We start from the raw sequence: 14774 nt of genomic DNA on the forward strand, positions 1-14774 counted from the left end.
TTTAAAAAACAGATAAGAGGCAATTGGGACTCTTATTTTTTCCTCTAACTGTCTCTACTTGTGTCTTACTTGTGAGTTTACCACTTATTTTAGTGGCCGTGGCAGCCTGTTTGTATACTCAGAATCTAAATTGGATAGCTCTTTCAATGAGCTGGCGCAGGCACGATGGGCCAAATGGTCTTCTTTGGCAAAAAGCAAAAATCTGCGGATGCTGGAAATCCAAAACAAAATCAAAAATACCTGGAAAAACTCAGCAGGTCTGACAGCATCTGTGGGGAGGAACATAGTTAACGTTTCGAGTCCGAATGACCCTTCAACAGAACTAAGTAAAAATAGAAGAGGGGTGAAGGGTCATTTGGTCTTCTTTGGCACTGTGGTGACTGATTCTGGAAATCAATCTCAGTGCTGCGGTATAGTTGGAGCAAGAGGCTATGGAGGGAGTTTTTCTGCTGTGGAAGGACTGTGGTGTGCTGCACCGTCCTTCCTCGGCCGACATTCTGGAATTCCAGCTGCTGCTAGCTGCTTTGCCCTTTCCTATCGAGTTTAAGGAGGCTGGACCCTGCCTGTGGCCAAAGAGCAAAGGTCAAAGCTGTTTGAGTGGTCTTCAAAGTGGCGTCACAATCACACCTCCTGATTTGCAGCAAGGCTTTCATTCAGGGGCATGTGTTCCATGCCTGTTGGTTTCTCTCCGCACGCCCTGCTGGCAGCTGCCAAACCCTGAATGGTCCGCACAACTGTCAATCTTTCATGATCACAAACTGGTTTGAACCCTATAACTTTGTGCTGCTGGGAACTGGGAGTTTCCCGGGCTCGTTTCACTGCGGCTGTGGAATGATGGCTGTCGCGTTTATGTTCAGGAACTTCCCGCGGAGAAGCGACCCTCGCTCTTGGAGTCACAGCTGGCGGCTTCTCCGGGAGGATTTCTGGAAAAGCAACAGTTGGGCCAGGAGGACAGTAAACATGAAAAGGTAGAGAGAGCAACTGGCCGCGGGCATGTCACTCAGTTTGAAATGCAGGGCGCTTGTCTGATATCCATCTCTAACCACTTTCTGACTCACTAATTCACTGCGTATGACAAATTCATTCTGCTGTACAGGCAACTTTGTTGTCAGACTCCTGGTAGCCCCAGTTTTTGGAAGACCCATTTGGCTGATCTCCGGGTAAGTGGTTGTGTTTTGAGGATAGTGGCTGAAGTACTGGAATTGCTCAACATGTTTCAGGGTCTCTCCTTCAACATATGTGGAATATTTGGCTGATCAAGTGTCAATTGATTGAGTTTTGTTTTGACAACATTCAAGGAAAGATTTCTTCTGTACAGAATTGAAGAGATCAAGTGGCTTGCAAAAGGTGCAGAGTGGGTAGAATACTGCATTCATCCGCAAACTACAGATCATATATACCCATGTTGGTCATATTGTACAGAGGAATTGTTGTTACCACACCCCTGTACTGCAGTCAGACCTGGACTGTGTATCAGTGACATTATGATTGACTACCCTCAGAGAAGAAATTCCATCAGCAATGTCTTTGTTGCTTCCGTCGGATTTAATGGGAGGACCAACAAATGCTGGTGTCTTTCTTGGAGTCAGGTTCACAAGCATTTGGGCAAAAGTCCTGCAAAATCAACTTTGATAGACTGGCCACTGTATCCTGTCATGAAGCCACTAATATATATGTTATTGGAAAATATTTTTCTTTTAAAATACAGGTTTAGTCTGTGGGTGTGTCTTAATTGCATTAAAGCCAGCTAGCCTGCGTGCTTTGATGTGTACTAGTTTTGAGATGTAAGAGAGTAAAGTGCATTTGCATTTTTTTTAATACAGCATTCAAGAAGTGGGGTGAAATCTGGCACTGAGCGAGCAGAGGCCGAGCAATGTTTATATTACTAATAAAATTGGAACTATGAAAGGGGTTTTATTGTTAGAAAAGGTGGAGTTCAAAGAGGCTGGCGATAAGACAACCATAAGAAGTAGGAGCAGAAGTAGCTCATTTGGCCCATTGAGTCAGCTCCGCCATTCAATGAGATCTTGACTGATCTGATAATCCTCAACTCCCACTTTCCTGCCCAATCTCCATAACCCTTGATTCTCTTGCTGATTAAAAATCTATCTCAGCCTTGAATATACTTAGCGACGCAGCCTCCACAGCTCTCCGTGGGAAAGAATTCCACAGATTGACTGCCCTCAGAGAAGAAATTCCTCCTCATCTCTGTTTTAAGTGGGCGCCCCCTTACTCTGAGATTATGCCCTCTGGTCCTAGACTCTCCCACAAGGGGAAATAACCTCTCACTATCTACCCTGTCAAGCCCCCTAAGAATCTTATATGTTTCAATAAAGTCACTTCTCATTCTTCTAAACTCCAATAAGTACAGGTCCAACCAACTCAACCTCTCCTCATAAGAAAATCCTTCCATCCCCAGGATCAATCCAGTGAACCTTCTCTGGACTGCCTCCAATGCCAGTATATCTTTCCTTAGATAAGGGGACTAAAATTGTTCACAGTATTCTAGGTGTGGTCTAACTGGTGACTTGTATAGTTTTAGCAAGACTTCCCTACTTTTATACTCCATTCCCTTTGAAGTAAAGGTCAACATTCCATTTGCCTGACCTATTACCTGTTGAACGTGTATGCTAGCTTTTTGGGATTTATGCACGATGATCCCCAAATCCCTCTGTGCTGCAACTTTCTGCAGTCTTTCTCCATTTAAATAATATTCAGCTCCTCTATTCTTCCTGGCAAAGTGCAGAACCTCACATTTTCCCACATTGTATTCCATCTGCCACATTTTTGCCCACTCACCTAACCTGTCTATATCACGGAAGCAGAGTATAATCCAGCATAATCACGTGAAGAGATTCAGATACCCTTCAGATATCCCTCCCATCGACCCCCTGCACCCCCTCCCTCCTCTTGTGCCCCCTTCCCCTCATCTTGCCTCCCCATGGAATGTGCTGCCTGAAAAAAACATGGATGCAGATTCAGTAGCAACTTTCAAAAAAAGACTTGCCTTTATGTAGTGTTTTTCACAACACCATATGTCTCAAAGTGCTTTATAGCCAATGAAGTATTTTTTAAGTGCTGTCACTGTTGTATGCAGGAGTTGTATAAATACTTGAAGGGTAGATATATACAGGGCAATGGGGACAGAGCCGACAGTGGGATTAATCCGACACCTCTAGCTTCTGTGTTGTTTCATTCTGTTCTGTAATTTCATGTGTTGTTCCAGGCATCTCTTTTGGGTATTGTGCAACAAAACCTTTCAGTTAACTTGCACATTGAGTTCCGCCTAAGTCTGTTGTTCCTCTCTATTGGATCCCTTTTGCCATATTACCTCATATGGTATCTCCCCTTTATTCCTGAAATTGCCTTTTGTCATGAGGATTTCCTGTCTTTGTACTGCAATGAGATGAATTTTCTCGAACCTTCATTCTCCTTTCTGTGGTTCAACTCTCCTTTTTTACTTTAAATGTACATAATTAATCAGAAATTTAATCTATTCTTTCCTTTCAACTGCCCTTCTACCTCTCATTATTCTTTTGTACCATCTTGGTTATCAGATTCTCATTTCTCAAGGCTTTTACTTTTTGGGTATTATATAGTTGCCATGCCATGATCAATGCTATAATTACTATTGCCAATTGAGTAACTACTCCTCCTATTTAGACCAGTCAAGCCTAGGGATTAATTCCTTACACTAATTCCCTCTGTTCACAGTTTCCTAATTCCTTGTTCTACCTGTTTATTATTTTGTAGCATGTGCACAACATGCTTTTGTGAGGCTCTTGTTGTTATGACCGATGCAGTTGGTAAAGCAGAATTATTCAAAAATCCCAGAGGGAAACTTTAAACAACTGTCGTAACCTATCAGTTTGAGTGTTATGTTTGAGATACGATGCTAAATTCAGGAATCAGACCACCAGTTCTTGAGGTTTTACATTAAGCTAAAGGAAACATTTTATTAATTTGCACAGGGTAAAATATATGTACACATGGCTACAAATTACTACTATCATAACTTTTAACAAATTCCCAAAATGATCTCCATTAAGGTAACAGCAACCCATAGACTTAACCAAACACCAGGCAAAGCATTTTCACCTTATGAAATCAAAATGAGGCTCTTTCATTTTGGATGCTGTGGAGCCAGTTGGAGGTTTGCAGCTGCCTTTTGATCTCACATTACATCTCCTCTGCACACCTGAAAACTACTGAAGTTATACCTACCACCACTGATTGAATTCAAATTCTCATTGTCTCACCAGTCTCTGTGAACTTCATCTTTTAACAATTTTCTTAGTACCAATTTTATTAGTAATACAAACATTTGGCTTGGTATGTGCTAGCTAGGCATCAAGTTTTCATCCCAGTTCTTGAATGGTCAATTCAAAAAAAGCAAATGCAGGCTATCTCTCTTCCATATCAAAACCAGTACCCATCAAAGCACCCAGAATAGCTGGCTTTAATCCAATTAAGACACAGCCACAGACTAAACCTCTATTTTAAAAGAAAATATTTTCCAAAATATATACATTGCTTCATGACACTTGTTCTATGGATTTTAGCACATGGATAGACAGGATAGACATTGGGTCGTAACTTCCGAGATCCAGGGCAGTTTATCTGGGGGATATTCCAGAGCTGTGCTGGGGAACTCCCCCACCACCCCCTGCTTTACTGGAAGTTCCCAGGGAAGTTCAAACTTCCTTTGGGCAATTGCCCTGCACTGGGAACCATCCGTAAATGCAATTTAAACCAGTTCAGATGGTTCCAACTGTCATACAAAAATAGTTACCCAGAGAGAGTTTAAAAAATTAAAGCCACTTCTAGCTTCTGGGTAACTACTGAACTGACCTCCCCCACACCGCGCCCCCCAACATGGGACTTTCCCCACGCCTTCACTACCACCACCCGGCAATCTCCGCAACCCCTATGGGACTACACGCCCCCTCTGTCCGCACCCCCAAAGCCTGACCTGAACACCCTAGTCCTGAGCTGAATCCACCCCGCCCGCTCCAAAATCCTATCCACTTACCTTCTCCCTGGCTTGTCAAAGACCTTTAAACTTGGCTGGACCTTTTAAACCTACCTGGTTATGGCAACTAGTGCCTTAAAAAGGGGATGTGGCTTACTTACCTGTGACTGAGCTGCCTATGTCTGTAGGCCTCAGAAACCTGCTGCGCTGCACAGACCTTGCCCTGTCTGAGTGGGAAAGTTGGGTGAGATAGGATCGCCTGGGTTTCAGGTAAGTAATTTTGAGTGGAGTGGCAATCTGATTCAATTGCTACTCCACCGGAAGTTATAGCCCATTGTTTACCTAATGACTGATTCTGAGAGATGGTTTGGATCACCTCATTCTCCAAGGGCAGCTTCACTTGGAAGTGGGTTACATTGTGCTGGTGCATCAACACCAGTATTTTGTCACCAATTTGCATTTTTTCAGTTGGGCCACGTTGTGTTGATGTTTTGACATGGAGTACCTTGTTGGATCCAATTGTCATAAAGGTAGTTATGCTGGTCACTCAGTATTTTCCCATGCCTTTATAGGCTATATTTATCTGTTCCTCCTTCCAGAGTCATAGACACATCTTATAATTGGATGATACCTCATTAACAATAACATTTTAATATAGCATCTTTAACGTAGTAAAGTGCCCCAAGGTGCTTCACGGGAGTGTTTTTAAACAAAATTTGACACTGAGCTGCATTAGAGGTATTAGGGAAGATAACAAAAAGTTCAGTCAGAGGTAGATTTTAGTGAGTGACTTTGAAAGAGGGAAGAGAAGAAGAGAGGGAATTGGGGCTTGGCAGCCTAAGGTAGGGCCATCAACAGTGGAGCAATTCAAATTAGGAGAGCTCAAAAGACCAGATTTGGAGGAGCACAGATACCTTGGAGGGCTGAAGGAGATTAGAGATGGGGAAAGGTGAGGCCGAGATTAGAGATGGGGAGGGGTGAGGCTGTGGAGAGATTTGGAAATGTGTACGGGGATTTAAAATCAAGGCATCGCTTAACTGAGAGTCAACACAGGTCAGTGAGCACTGGGATGATGGGTCAACAAGGCTTGGCCCGTTAGGAAATGGATAAAAGAGTTTTGAATAATATCAAGTTTACAGACGGTGGAAATTGGGAGGCCAGCAGGGAGTGGAATGTTGCTGTATCACATGCCCCCAGATCCAAGTTGTTCTGTTTATGGCACAGCATTCTATGCCCGGTCCTACCCAAGTTCTGTCATTCTTTGTCAGAGGGGCTGAATCTACTGGTTGTATATTGGGCCTATTCCAGACCTCTAATTAGTTCAGTAGACTCTGCCTTCTACACTTTCCAACACTGGCTTCCATTTTGTGTTCTTAAAGATAATGCTAGTACCACAGGATGATGATTGTCATTACTCTCTTTGCTCGGAGCTAACAGTGCCATCCCCAATTGGCACATCAGATCATAATCAGTGTTGTCATTTCCACCAAACCACTTCTTTAATTGCTCTTCATGGATAGAGGAGGGGATACAGTTGTTTTCCATAACAACAACATATTTATATCACACCTTTAATGTAACTCTTTCGAGTACAAACACGTTTTCCATCTGTTCCTATTCAGATGAAGTTACGTTGTTTCATAGTTTGCCATTGTGAGATTTGAACTCTTGATCTTGGGGTTACAAGCCCAGTACCATAACCACTTGGCTATTTAGGCCAAGCACCACACCTTTAATGTAATCAAACATCCCAGTGTGCTTCTTTGATTATATTAATTGCAATGCTGCATACAAACTGCATGTGATGCCTCTAGTAGGTGTTGGTTCTGGTGGAGCTTGTTGTTTGCCTGTATTATTCATCATATAGAATCATAGTTCCAAGCATAGAAGGAGGCTATTCATGTTGTCAAGTCAGTACCAACTCTGCTAGTCCCACATAATGTCTCTCTCTTCACACTCACCAGAGGGTGATTTGTTTGTTTCTCACCTTCACCTTACAATGTGGCCTTGCCTTTTTTTTAAGCAATTTTCTCTGTCTCATTTCAAATTGCAAAATTTTCAAACAGTTAAAATATCATATTTTCAAAAATAAAGGGTCATAGCCTTGTGACAGGCACAACCTCCAAGCTTTTCCCTTGGTGCTGGTAAGAACAGAGATCATATTAGTCACACAGATAATCTCCAATTTCTCATGCAAAGCTTTAGAAACATAGAAAACATACAGCACATAAGGAAGCCATTAGGCCTATTGTGTCTGTTTCGATTTAAAGAGTTACCTAAATAATGTTTTCAAGAAGTTTGACTGAGTCCACAAGTGACGTGAGATAGATGGTATAGTTTTGATAAAAAGTGACGTCAGCACAAAGGTGAGAACTAATTGGTGAGTAGTGGGTAAGTTTTTTTTTTCTCCAGTTCAAAATAGATTAAGCTAAGGAAAGGTAAGGTTCTAGTTTTTGTTTAGAGTACATAAATAATTTAACTCTTTTTACTGTATTTAACTGAAAGTAAGGGTTTTTTTCAACTAGAGACATGGCAGGGCAGCTCACTCCCATGTTTTGTACCGCCTGCAACATGTGGGAAGCCCTAGGCGCGTCTTACGCTGTGCCCGACCATGTGTGCAGGAAGCGCCACCAGCTGCAGCTACTTGAGCTCTGAGTTGTGGAGCTTGAGCGGTAACTGGAGGCACTGAGGCTGAGAGTTTTGTGGATAGCATGTTTTTAGATGCGGTCGCTCCACAGAATCACAGTGCAGAAGAGGCCTTTCAAGTCTGCACCGACACATGAGAAACTCCTGGTCTTATTAAATTTCTATAAACTTTTATTTCTCTACATTTTAAATAGATAGTCCTAAGCTGTCATTTTACTGAAATTTATTCAAGTTGGGAGTTCAAGGTTCAGATGGGAATTCTGAAGAGCACTTTGGATTTACCAGCGCTTGGCCCATAGTCTTGAATGTTATGACATGCCAAGTGCTCATCCAGGTACTTTTTAAAGGATGTGAGGCAACCCGCTTCCACCACCCTCCCAGGCAGTGCTTTCCAGACTGTTACCATCCTCTGGGTAAAAAAGGTTTTCCTCACATCCTCTCCTGCCTCTCACCTTGAACTTATGCCCCCTCGTGACTGACCCTTCAACTAAGGGGAACAGCTGCTCCCTATCCAACCTGTCCATGCCCCTCATAATCTTGCACACCTCGATCTGGTCGCCTCTCAGTCTTCTCTGCTCCAGTGAAAACAACCCAAGTCTATGCAAGCTCTCTTCATAACTTAAATGTTTCATCCCAGGCAACATCCTGGTGAATCTCCTCTGCACCCTCTCCAGTGCAATCACATCCTTCCTATAATATGGCGACCAGAACTGCACACAGTGCTCCAACTGTGGCCTCACCAAGGTTCTATACAACTCCAACATGACCTCCCTACTTTTGTAATCTATGCCTCGAATGATAAAGGCAAGTGTCCCATATGCCTTTTTCACCACCCCACTAACATGCCCCTCCGCCTTCAGAGATCTATGGACACACGCCAAAGTCCCTTTATTCCTCAGAACTTCCTAGTGCCATGCCGTTCATTGAATATTTCCTTGTCAAATTACTCTTTCCAAAGTGTATCACCTCACACTTTTCAGGGTTAAATTCCATCTGCCACTTATCTGCCCGTTTGACCATCACCTCTATATCTTCCTGTAGCCCAAGACACTCCACCTCACTGTTAACCATCCGGCCAATCTTTGTATCATCCGCAAACTTACTAATCCTGCCCCCCCAGAGTCATCTATGCCATTTATATAAATGACAAATAATAGGGGACTGAGCACAGATCCCTGTGGTACACCACTGGACCCTGGCTTCCAGTCACTAAAGCATCCTTCTGTCATTACCCTCTGCATCCCATCACTAAGCCAATTTTGAATCCACCTTATCAAATTACCCTGTATCCCATGTGCCTTTGCCTTCTTTATAAGTCTCCCATGTGGGACCTTGTCAAAGGCTTTGCTGAAATCTATATAAACTACATCAACTGCACTACCCTCATCAACACACCTGGTCACCTCCTCAAAAAATTCAATCAAATGTGTTAGGCATGAACTCCCTCTGACAAAGCCATGCTGACTATCCCTGATCAAACCTTGCCTCTCCAAGTGGTGATAGGTTCTCTCCTTCAGAATTTTCTCCAATAGTTTCCCTACCACAGACGTGAGACTCACTGGCCTGTCGTTCCCTGGCTTATCTCTACAACCCTTCTTAAATAGCGGGACCACATTAGCTGTTTTCCAGTCCTCCGGCACCTTCCCCGGTGGCCAGAGAGGAATTAAAAATTTAGGTCAGAGCCCCTGCGATCTCCTCCCTTGCCTCCCTCAGCAGTCTGGGACACAAATCATCTGGACCTGGAGATTTATCCACTTTTAAGCCTGCCAACAGCTCCAATACCTTGTCACTCCCTATATCAATTTGCTTAAGAGCCTTGCAGTCTCTCTGCCCGAGTTCAATACCTTCATCCTCATTCTCTTGGGCGAAGATGGATGTGAAGTATTCATTCAACACTCTAGTGATGTCCTCTGGCTTCACCCACAGATTGCCCCCTTGGTCCCTTATGGGCCCTACTGTTTCCCTGGTTATCCTCTTCCCGTGGATATACTTATAGAATATCTTGGGATTTTCCCTACTTTTACCAGCAAGAACTCTCATATCCCCTCTTTGCTCTCCTAATTGCTTTCTTAAGCTCCACCCTGCACTGTCTGTACTCCACTAATGCCTGTGCTGATTTGCTTCCCTTGTACCTGTTAAAAGGCTCTCTTTTCCTTCCCATCGTAACCTGAATATCTCTGGTCATCCATGGCTCTGTGGGTTTGTTACTCCTTCCTATCATCCTAGAGGGAACATGTTGAGCCTGTACCCTCCCCACTTCCTTTTTGAACACCCCCACTGTTCCTCTGTAGATTTCCCCACAAGTATCTGTTCTCAGTCTACCTTGGCCAGATCACAGCTTATGGAAGTGCAGACAGAGAGGGAATAGGTGACCACCAACCAGAAGAAAGGTGTCAGGCAGGTAGTCCGGAAATCCACAGGGTGCATCTTGCTCGAGAACCGTTTTCCTGTGTTTGAAAATGGTGAGAGTGATGGTTCCTTTGGGGAGTGCAGCCATGCTCATGGCACTGTGAGTGACTCAGCTGCACAGTGGGGGAGGAAAAAGAGGGAAAGAGCAATAGTGGTAGGAGACTCGATAGGAAGGGGAACAGACAGGTGTTACTGTGGCTGTAGATGTGGCTCCAGGATGGTATGTTGCCTCCCTGGTTCCAGGGTCAAGGATGTCATTGAATGGCTGCAGGGCATTCTGAAGGGGGAGGGCAAACAGGGTACATATCGGTACCAACAACAGAGGTAGAAAGAGGGATGAGGTCCTGCAAACAGAATTTAGGGAGCGAGGAAACAGATTAAAAAACAGGACCTCAGAGGTAGTAATCTCTGGATTACTTCTGGTGCCACGTGCTAGTGAGTAAAGAAATAGGTTAGTCCAGATGAATGTGTGACTGGAGAGATGGTGCCGGAGGGTGGGCTTTAGATTTCTGGGACATTGGGACAGTTTCTGGGGACGGTGGGATCTGTACAAGGTGGACGGTTTGCACCTGAACCGGAATGGGACCAGCATCCTTGCGGGGAGGTTTGCTAGTGCTAATGGGGAGAGTTTAAACTAACTTGGAAGGGGGATGGGATCCTGAGAGGAGGTTCAGCAGGGGGAGACGCACAGCCAAAATTAGAAGTGAGAGGAAGTGAGCCTGGAAGGGATAGAAATTATAGGCCAGTTAAGGCACAGGGGAGTTTGGCAAGGTTGGATGGTGTTTATTTTAATGCAAGGCGTCTGACAAATAAGGCAGCTGAGTTGAGGGCACAAATTAACACATGGGAGTATGATGTCATTGCGGTCACAGAGACTAGGTTGAGAGAGGGGCAGGATTGGCAGCTCAATATTCCAGGATATAGGGTCTTCAGGCGAGACAGGAAAGGAGGTAAAAGGGAAGGGGGTATCGCAATATTGATCAAGGAATCGATTACAGCAGTAAGGAGGGATGACATCATGGAAGGCTCCTCAGATGAAGCCATATGGGTAGAACTGAAAAACAAAAAAGGAGCAACCACATTGCTGGGAGTGTACTATAGGCCTCCAAACAGTCAGAGAGAAATAGAAGAGCAGTTATGTAGGCAAATTTCAGACAAGTATAAAAACAATAGGGTAGTAATAGTGGGGGATTTCAATTACCCCAATATTAATTGGGTTAGCCATTGTGTGATAGGTTTAGAGGGAGCAGAATTCTTAAAATGCATCCAGGAGAGCTTTTTAAGCCAGTATGTAGAAAGTCCTACAAGAGAGGGGGCGGTCCTGGACTTAATTTTAGGGAATGAAGCCAGGCAAGTGGTAGAGTGGGGGAGCATTTTGAAGATAGTGTTCATAACTCTGTTAGATTCAAGGTTGTTTTGGAAAAGGAAAGGATGGGCCGGAAATCAGAGTTCTAAATTGAGGGAAGGCCGATTTTAATGACACCAGATATGATTTGGCCAGAGTGGACTGGGAGAAGCCACTTTTAGGTAAACCTGCGTCAGAGCAGTGGGACTCATTTAAGAAGGAAATAGGGAGGGTACATGGCCAACATATTCCAGTAAAGACAAAGGGTGGGACCAACAAATCGAGGGACCCCTGGATGTCGAGGGATACAGGATTGCATAAAGAGAAAAAGGGAGGCTTATGGCAGATACCGAGGGCTCAAAACAGCGGAAGCCCTAGAGGAGTATAGAATGTGTAGGGGGGAGCTTAAGAAGGAAATTAGGAAAGCAAAAGGGGGCATGAAAAAACATTGGCAGGTAAAATCAAGGAAAATCCAAAGTTATTTTACAAGTACATTAAGAGTAAGAGGATAACTAGGGTAAGAGTAGGGCCTATTAAGGACCATAATGGTAATTTTTGTGTGGAGCCAGAAGACGTAGGTAGGGTTTCAAATGAATACTTTGTATCGGTGTTCACAAGTTAGAGGGACAACGTGGGTATGGAAATCAGGTAGAAGGACTGTGATATAATTAAAGAAATTAGCATAGATAGGCAGGAGGTTCTAAGTGGTCTGGCAGGCTTAAAAGTAGATAAATCTCCAGGCCTGGATGAAATGTATCCCAGGCTGTTGAGTGAGACAAGGGAGGAGATAGCAGGGGCGCTGGCAATAATTTTCAATGCCTCTCTGGCCACTGGAGAGGGCCAGAGGACTGGAGGACAGCCAATGTGGTACCGTTATTCACAAGGGGAGTAAGTGATAAGCCAAGGAATTACAGGCAAGTCAGTCTAACCTCAGTGGTGGGGAAACTATTGGAAGCAATTCTGAGGGACAGAATTAATCTACACTTGGAGAGGCAGGGATTAATCAAGGACAGTCAGCATGGTTTTGTTAAGGGGAGGTCATGTGTGTCCAATTTGATTGAATTTTTTGAAGAGGACACCAGGTGTGTAGATGAGGGCAGTGCATTTGCCATAGTCTACTTGGACTTCGGCAAGGCTTTTGATAAGGTCCTGCATGGGAGACTGATAGAGAAGGTAAGAGCCCATGGGATCCAAGGCAGTTTGGCAAATTGGACCCAGAATTGGCTGAGGGGCAGGAAGCAGAGGGTGATGGTCAAGGGGTATTTTTGTAATTGGATGCCTGTGTCCAGTGGGGTTCCACAGGGATTGGCGTTGAGTCCCTTGCTGTTTGTGGTATATATAAACTATTCAGACTTGAGTGCAGGAGGGTTGATCAGTAAGTTCGCCGATGACATGAAAATTGGTGGGGTGGTAAATAGTGAGGAGGATAGCCTTAGATTACAGGAGGATATAGATGGGCTGATCAGTGGCAAATGGAATTTAATCCAGATAAGTGTGAGGTGATGCACTTGGGCGGGACAAACCAGGCACATGAATGCATGAAGAATGGTAGGACCCTGGGAAGTACCGAGGATCAGAGGGACCTTGGTGTGCATGTCCACCGGTCCCTTAAGGTAGTGGGACAGGTACATAAGGAGGTTAAGAAGGCATATGGGATACTTGCCTTTATTAGCTGAGGCATAGAATATAAGAGCAGGGGAGTAATGCTGGAACTGTATAAAATGCTGGTTAGGCCAGTTCTAGAGTATTGCGTGCAGTTCTGGTATCTGCATTATAGGAAGGATGTGATTGTGCTAGAGAGAGTGCAGAGGAGATTTACTAGGATGTTGCCTGGGCTGGAGAGTTTTAGTTATGAGGAGAGATTGGATTGACTGGGGTTATTTTCCCTAGAGCAGAGGAGATTGAGGGGAGACATGATTGAGGTGTATAAAATTGTGGGGAGTATAGATAGGGTAGGCAGGAAGGGACTTTTCCCCTTGGTGGAGGGATCATTAACCAGGGGGCATAGATTTAAGGTCAGGGCAGGAGGTTTAGAGGGGATGTGAGGAAGAATTTTTTTCACCCAGAGGGTGGTGGGAATCTGGAACTCTGCCTGAAAGGGTGGTAGAGGCAGAAACCCTGATAACATTTAAGAAGTATTTGGATGTGCACTTGCGATGCCATGGCATACAAGGCTATGGGCCTAGTGCTGGAAAATGGGATTAGAATAGTTAGGTACTTGTTTGACCGGTGCAGACCCGATGGGCCAAAGGGCCGTTTTCTGTGCAGTCGACCTCTATGACTCTATTTACAAGGCATAATAGCATATTTTTCAGGGACACTAATACTCTGTGTCCCTGAGAAATTCTCTCTTGAAGCCCCTGATGTCACTCTTACATCATTAATATCATATGGCTTTATTAATATAACCATTAACCTCTACATCTCCCCAAGTATAATCTCAAAGCTGTTCAATTATTTTTAAGTTATTTACATTCCAGCCATAATCCCCCAAAGTCATAACGTTGCTGGCTGAGCCTGCCAGTTGCTTTGACAACTTTCCCTGATCTTGCCTTGAGTATCCTTGGCTGTGCAAAAAGGAAATGGTGGAAAAACTCAGCAGGTCTGGCAGCATCTGAGGAGAGAGAAACAGAGCTGGAGAAACATCATTCGGACTCGAAACATTAACAGTATTTCTCTCTCCACAGATGCTGCCAAACCTGCTGAATGCTCCCAGCATTTTATGTTTCTATTTCAGATTTCCAGCATCTGCTGTATTTTGCTTTTATCCTTGGGTATATGTGTTTCCTGGACCTGAGTGTCATTGCAGGGGGTGTTTGCGGTAGAGACCGTGTCATCAGTGTTGTCATGATGAAATTGGAAAGATTGGCTGCTTGTAGCATGTAGGGGAATCACACCTGTTCCTTCTGAGATCCCAAGTGATGTGTTGAAAAAGTTCGACTGTGGGTGCTGTGTGATTGTACCTGGAACTTGACAGTGTCTGATCCAGACCTTTTGCCCTGATTCTAATGTGGTCGTGCACTTTGTCGGCAGTCATATCAATTTGACTGCCTCTCTTTGAGCATTTGCTCATGTCAACTTACACGGCCATGATCTCATAAACTGACATTGGGACTGAGTTGTGTTGGAGTGAAGGAAGCTGGGTTTTCAGCCTTCTGCCTATCAGTAATTCAGCTGGCGAAAAGCCATTCGTTATTGGCGTGGCTCTGTAGTTGAGCAAGGCTAGTTGTAGGTCGTTGTTATTTTCATCAACATTTTGATGGTTTTGACCCCATATTCTGCTTCAGAGCTTTTACTACCACTTCCCCGGTTGTGATATAGTCTGCTGATTTCCAGCCAGTGAGAGTAATAGTCGATAACTAGAAGATAGACTTTTCCTCTGAAGTCAAAGAGATCCATGCC

The 14774-nt window shown here is 44.2% G+C and overlaps 1 protein-coding gene across 1 annotated transcript in view; it reads left to right on the plus strand.

Annotated features, from left to right (window-relative positions):
• The first annotated feature begins 747 nt into the window (after positions 1-747).
• The window catches only part of acsf2 (acyl-CoA synthetase family member 2), a 245048-nt gene continuing 231021 nt past the window's right edge, over positions 748-14774 (plus strand). The window contains exon 1 of the mRNA XM_041216824.1: positions 748-968. Coding sequence (XP_041072758.1) covers positions 748-968 — 221 coding nt within the window. The remainder of the gene's footprint in view (positions 969-14774) is intronic.

This window comes from Carcharodon carcharias, chromosome 22 (assembly GCF_017639515.1).
Source record: "Carcharodon carcharias isolate sCarCar2 chromosome 22, sCarCar2.pri, whole genome shotgun sequence".
NCBI classification, from domain to species: Eukaryota; Metazoa; Chordata; class Chondrichthyes; order Lamniformes; family Lamnidae; genus Carcharodon; species Carcharodon carcharias.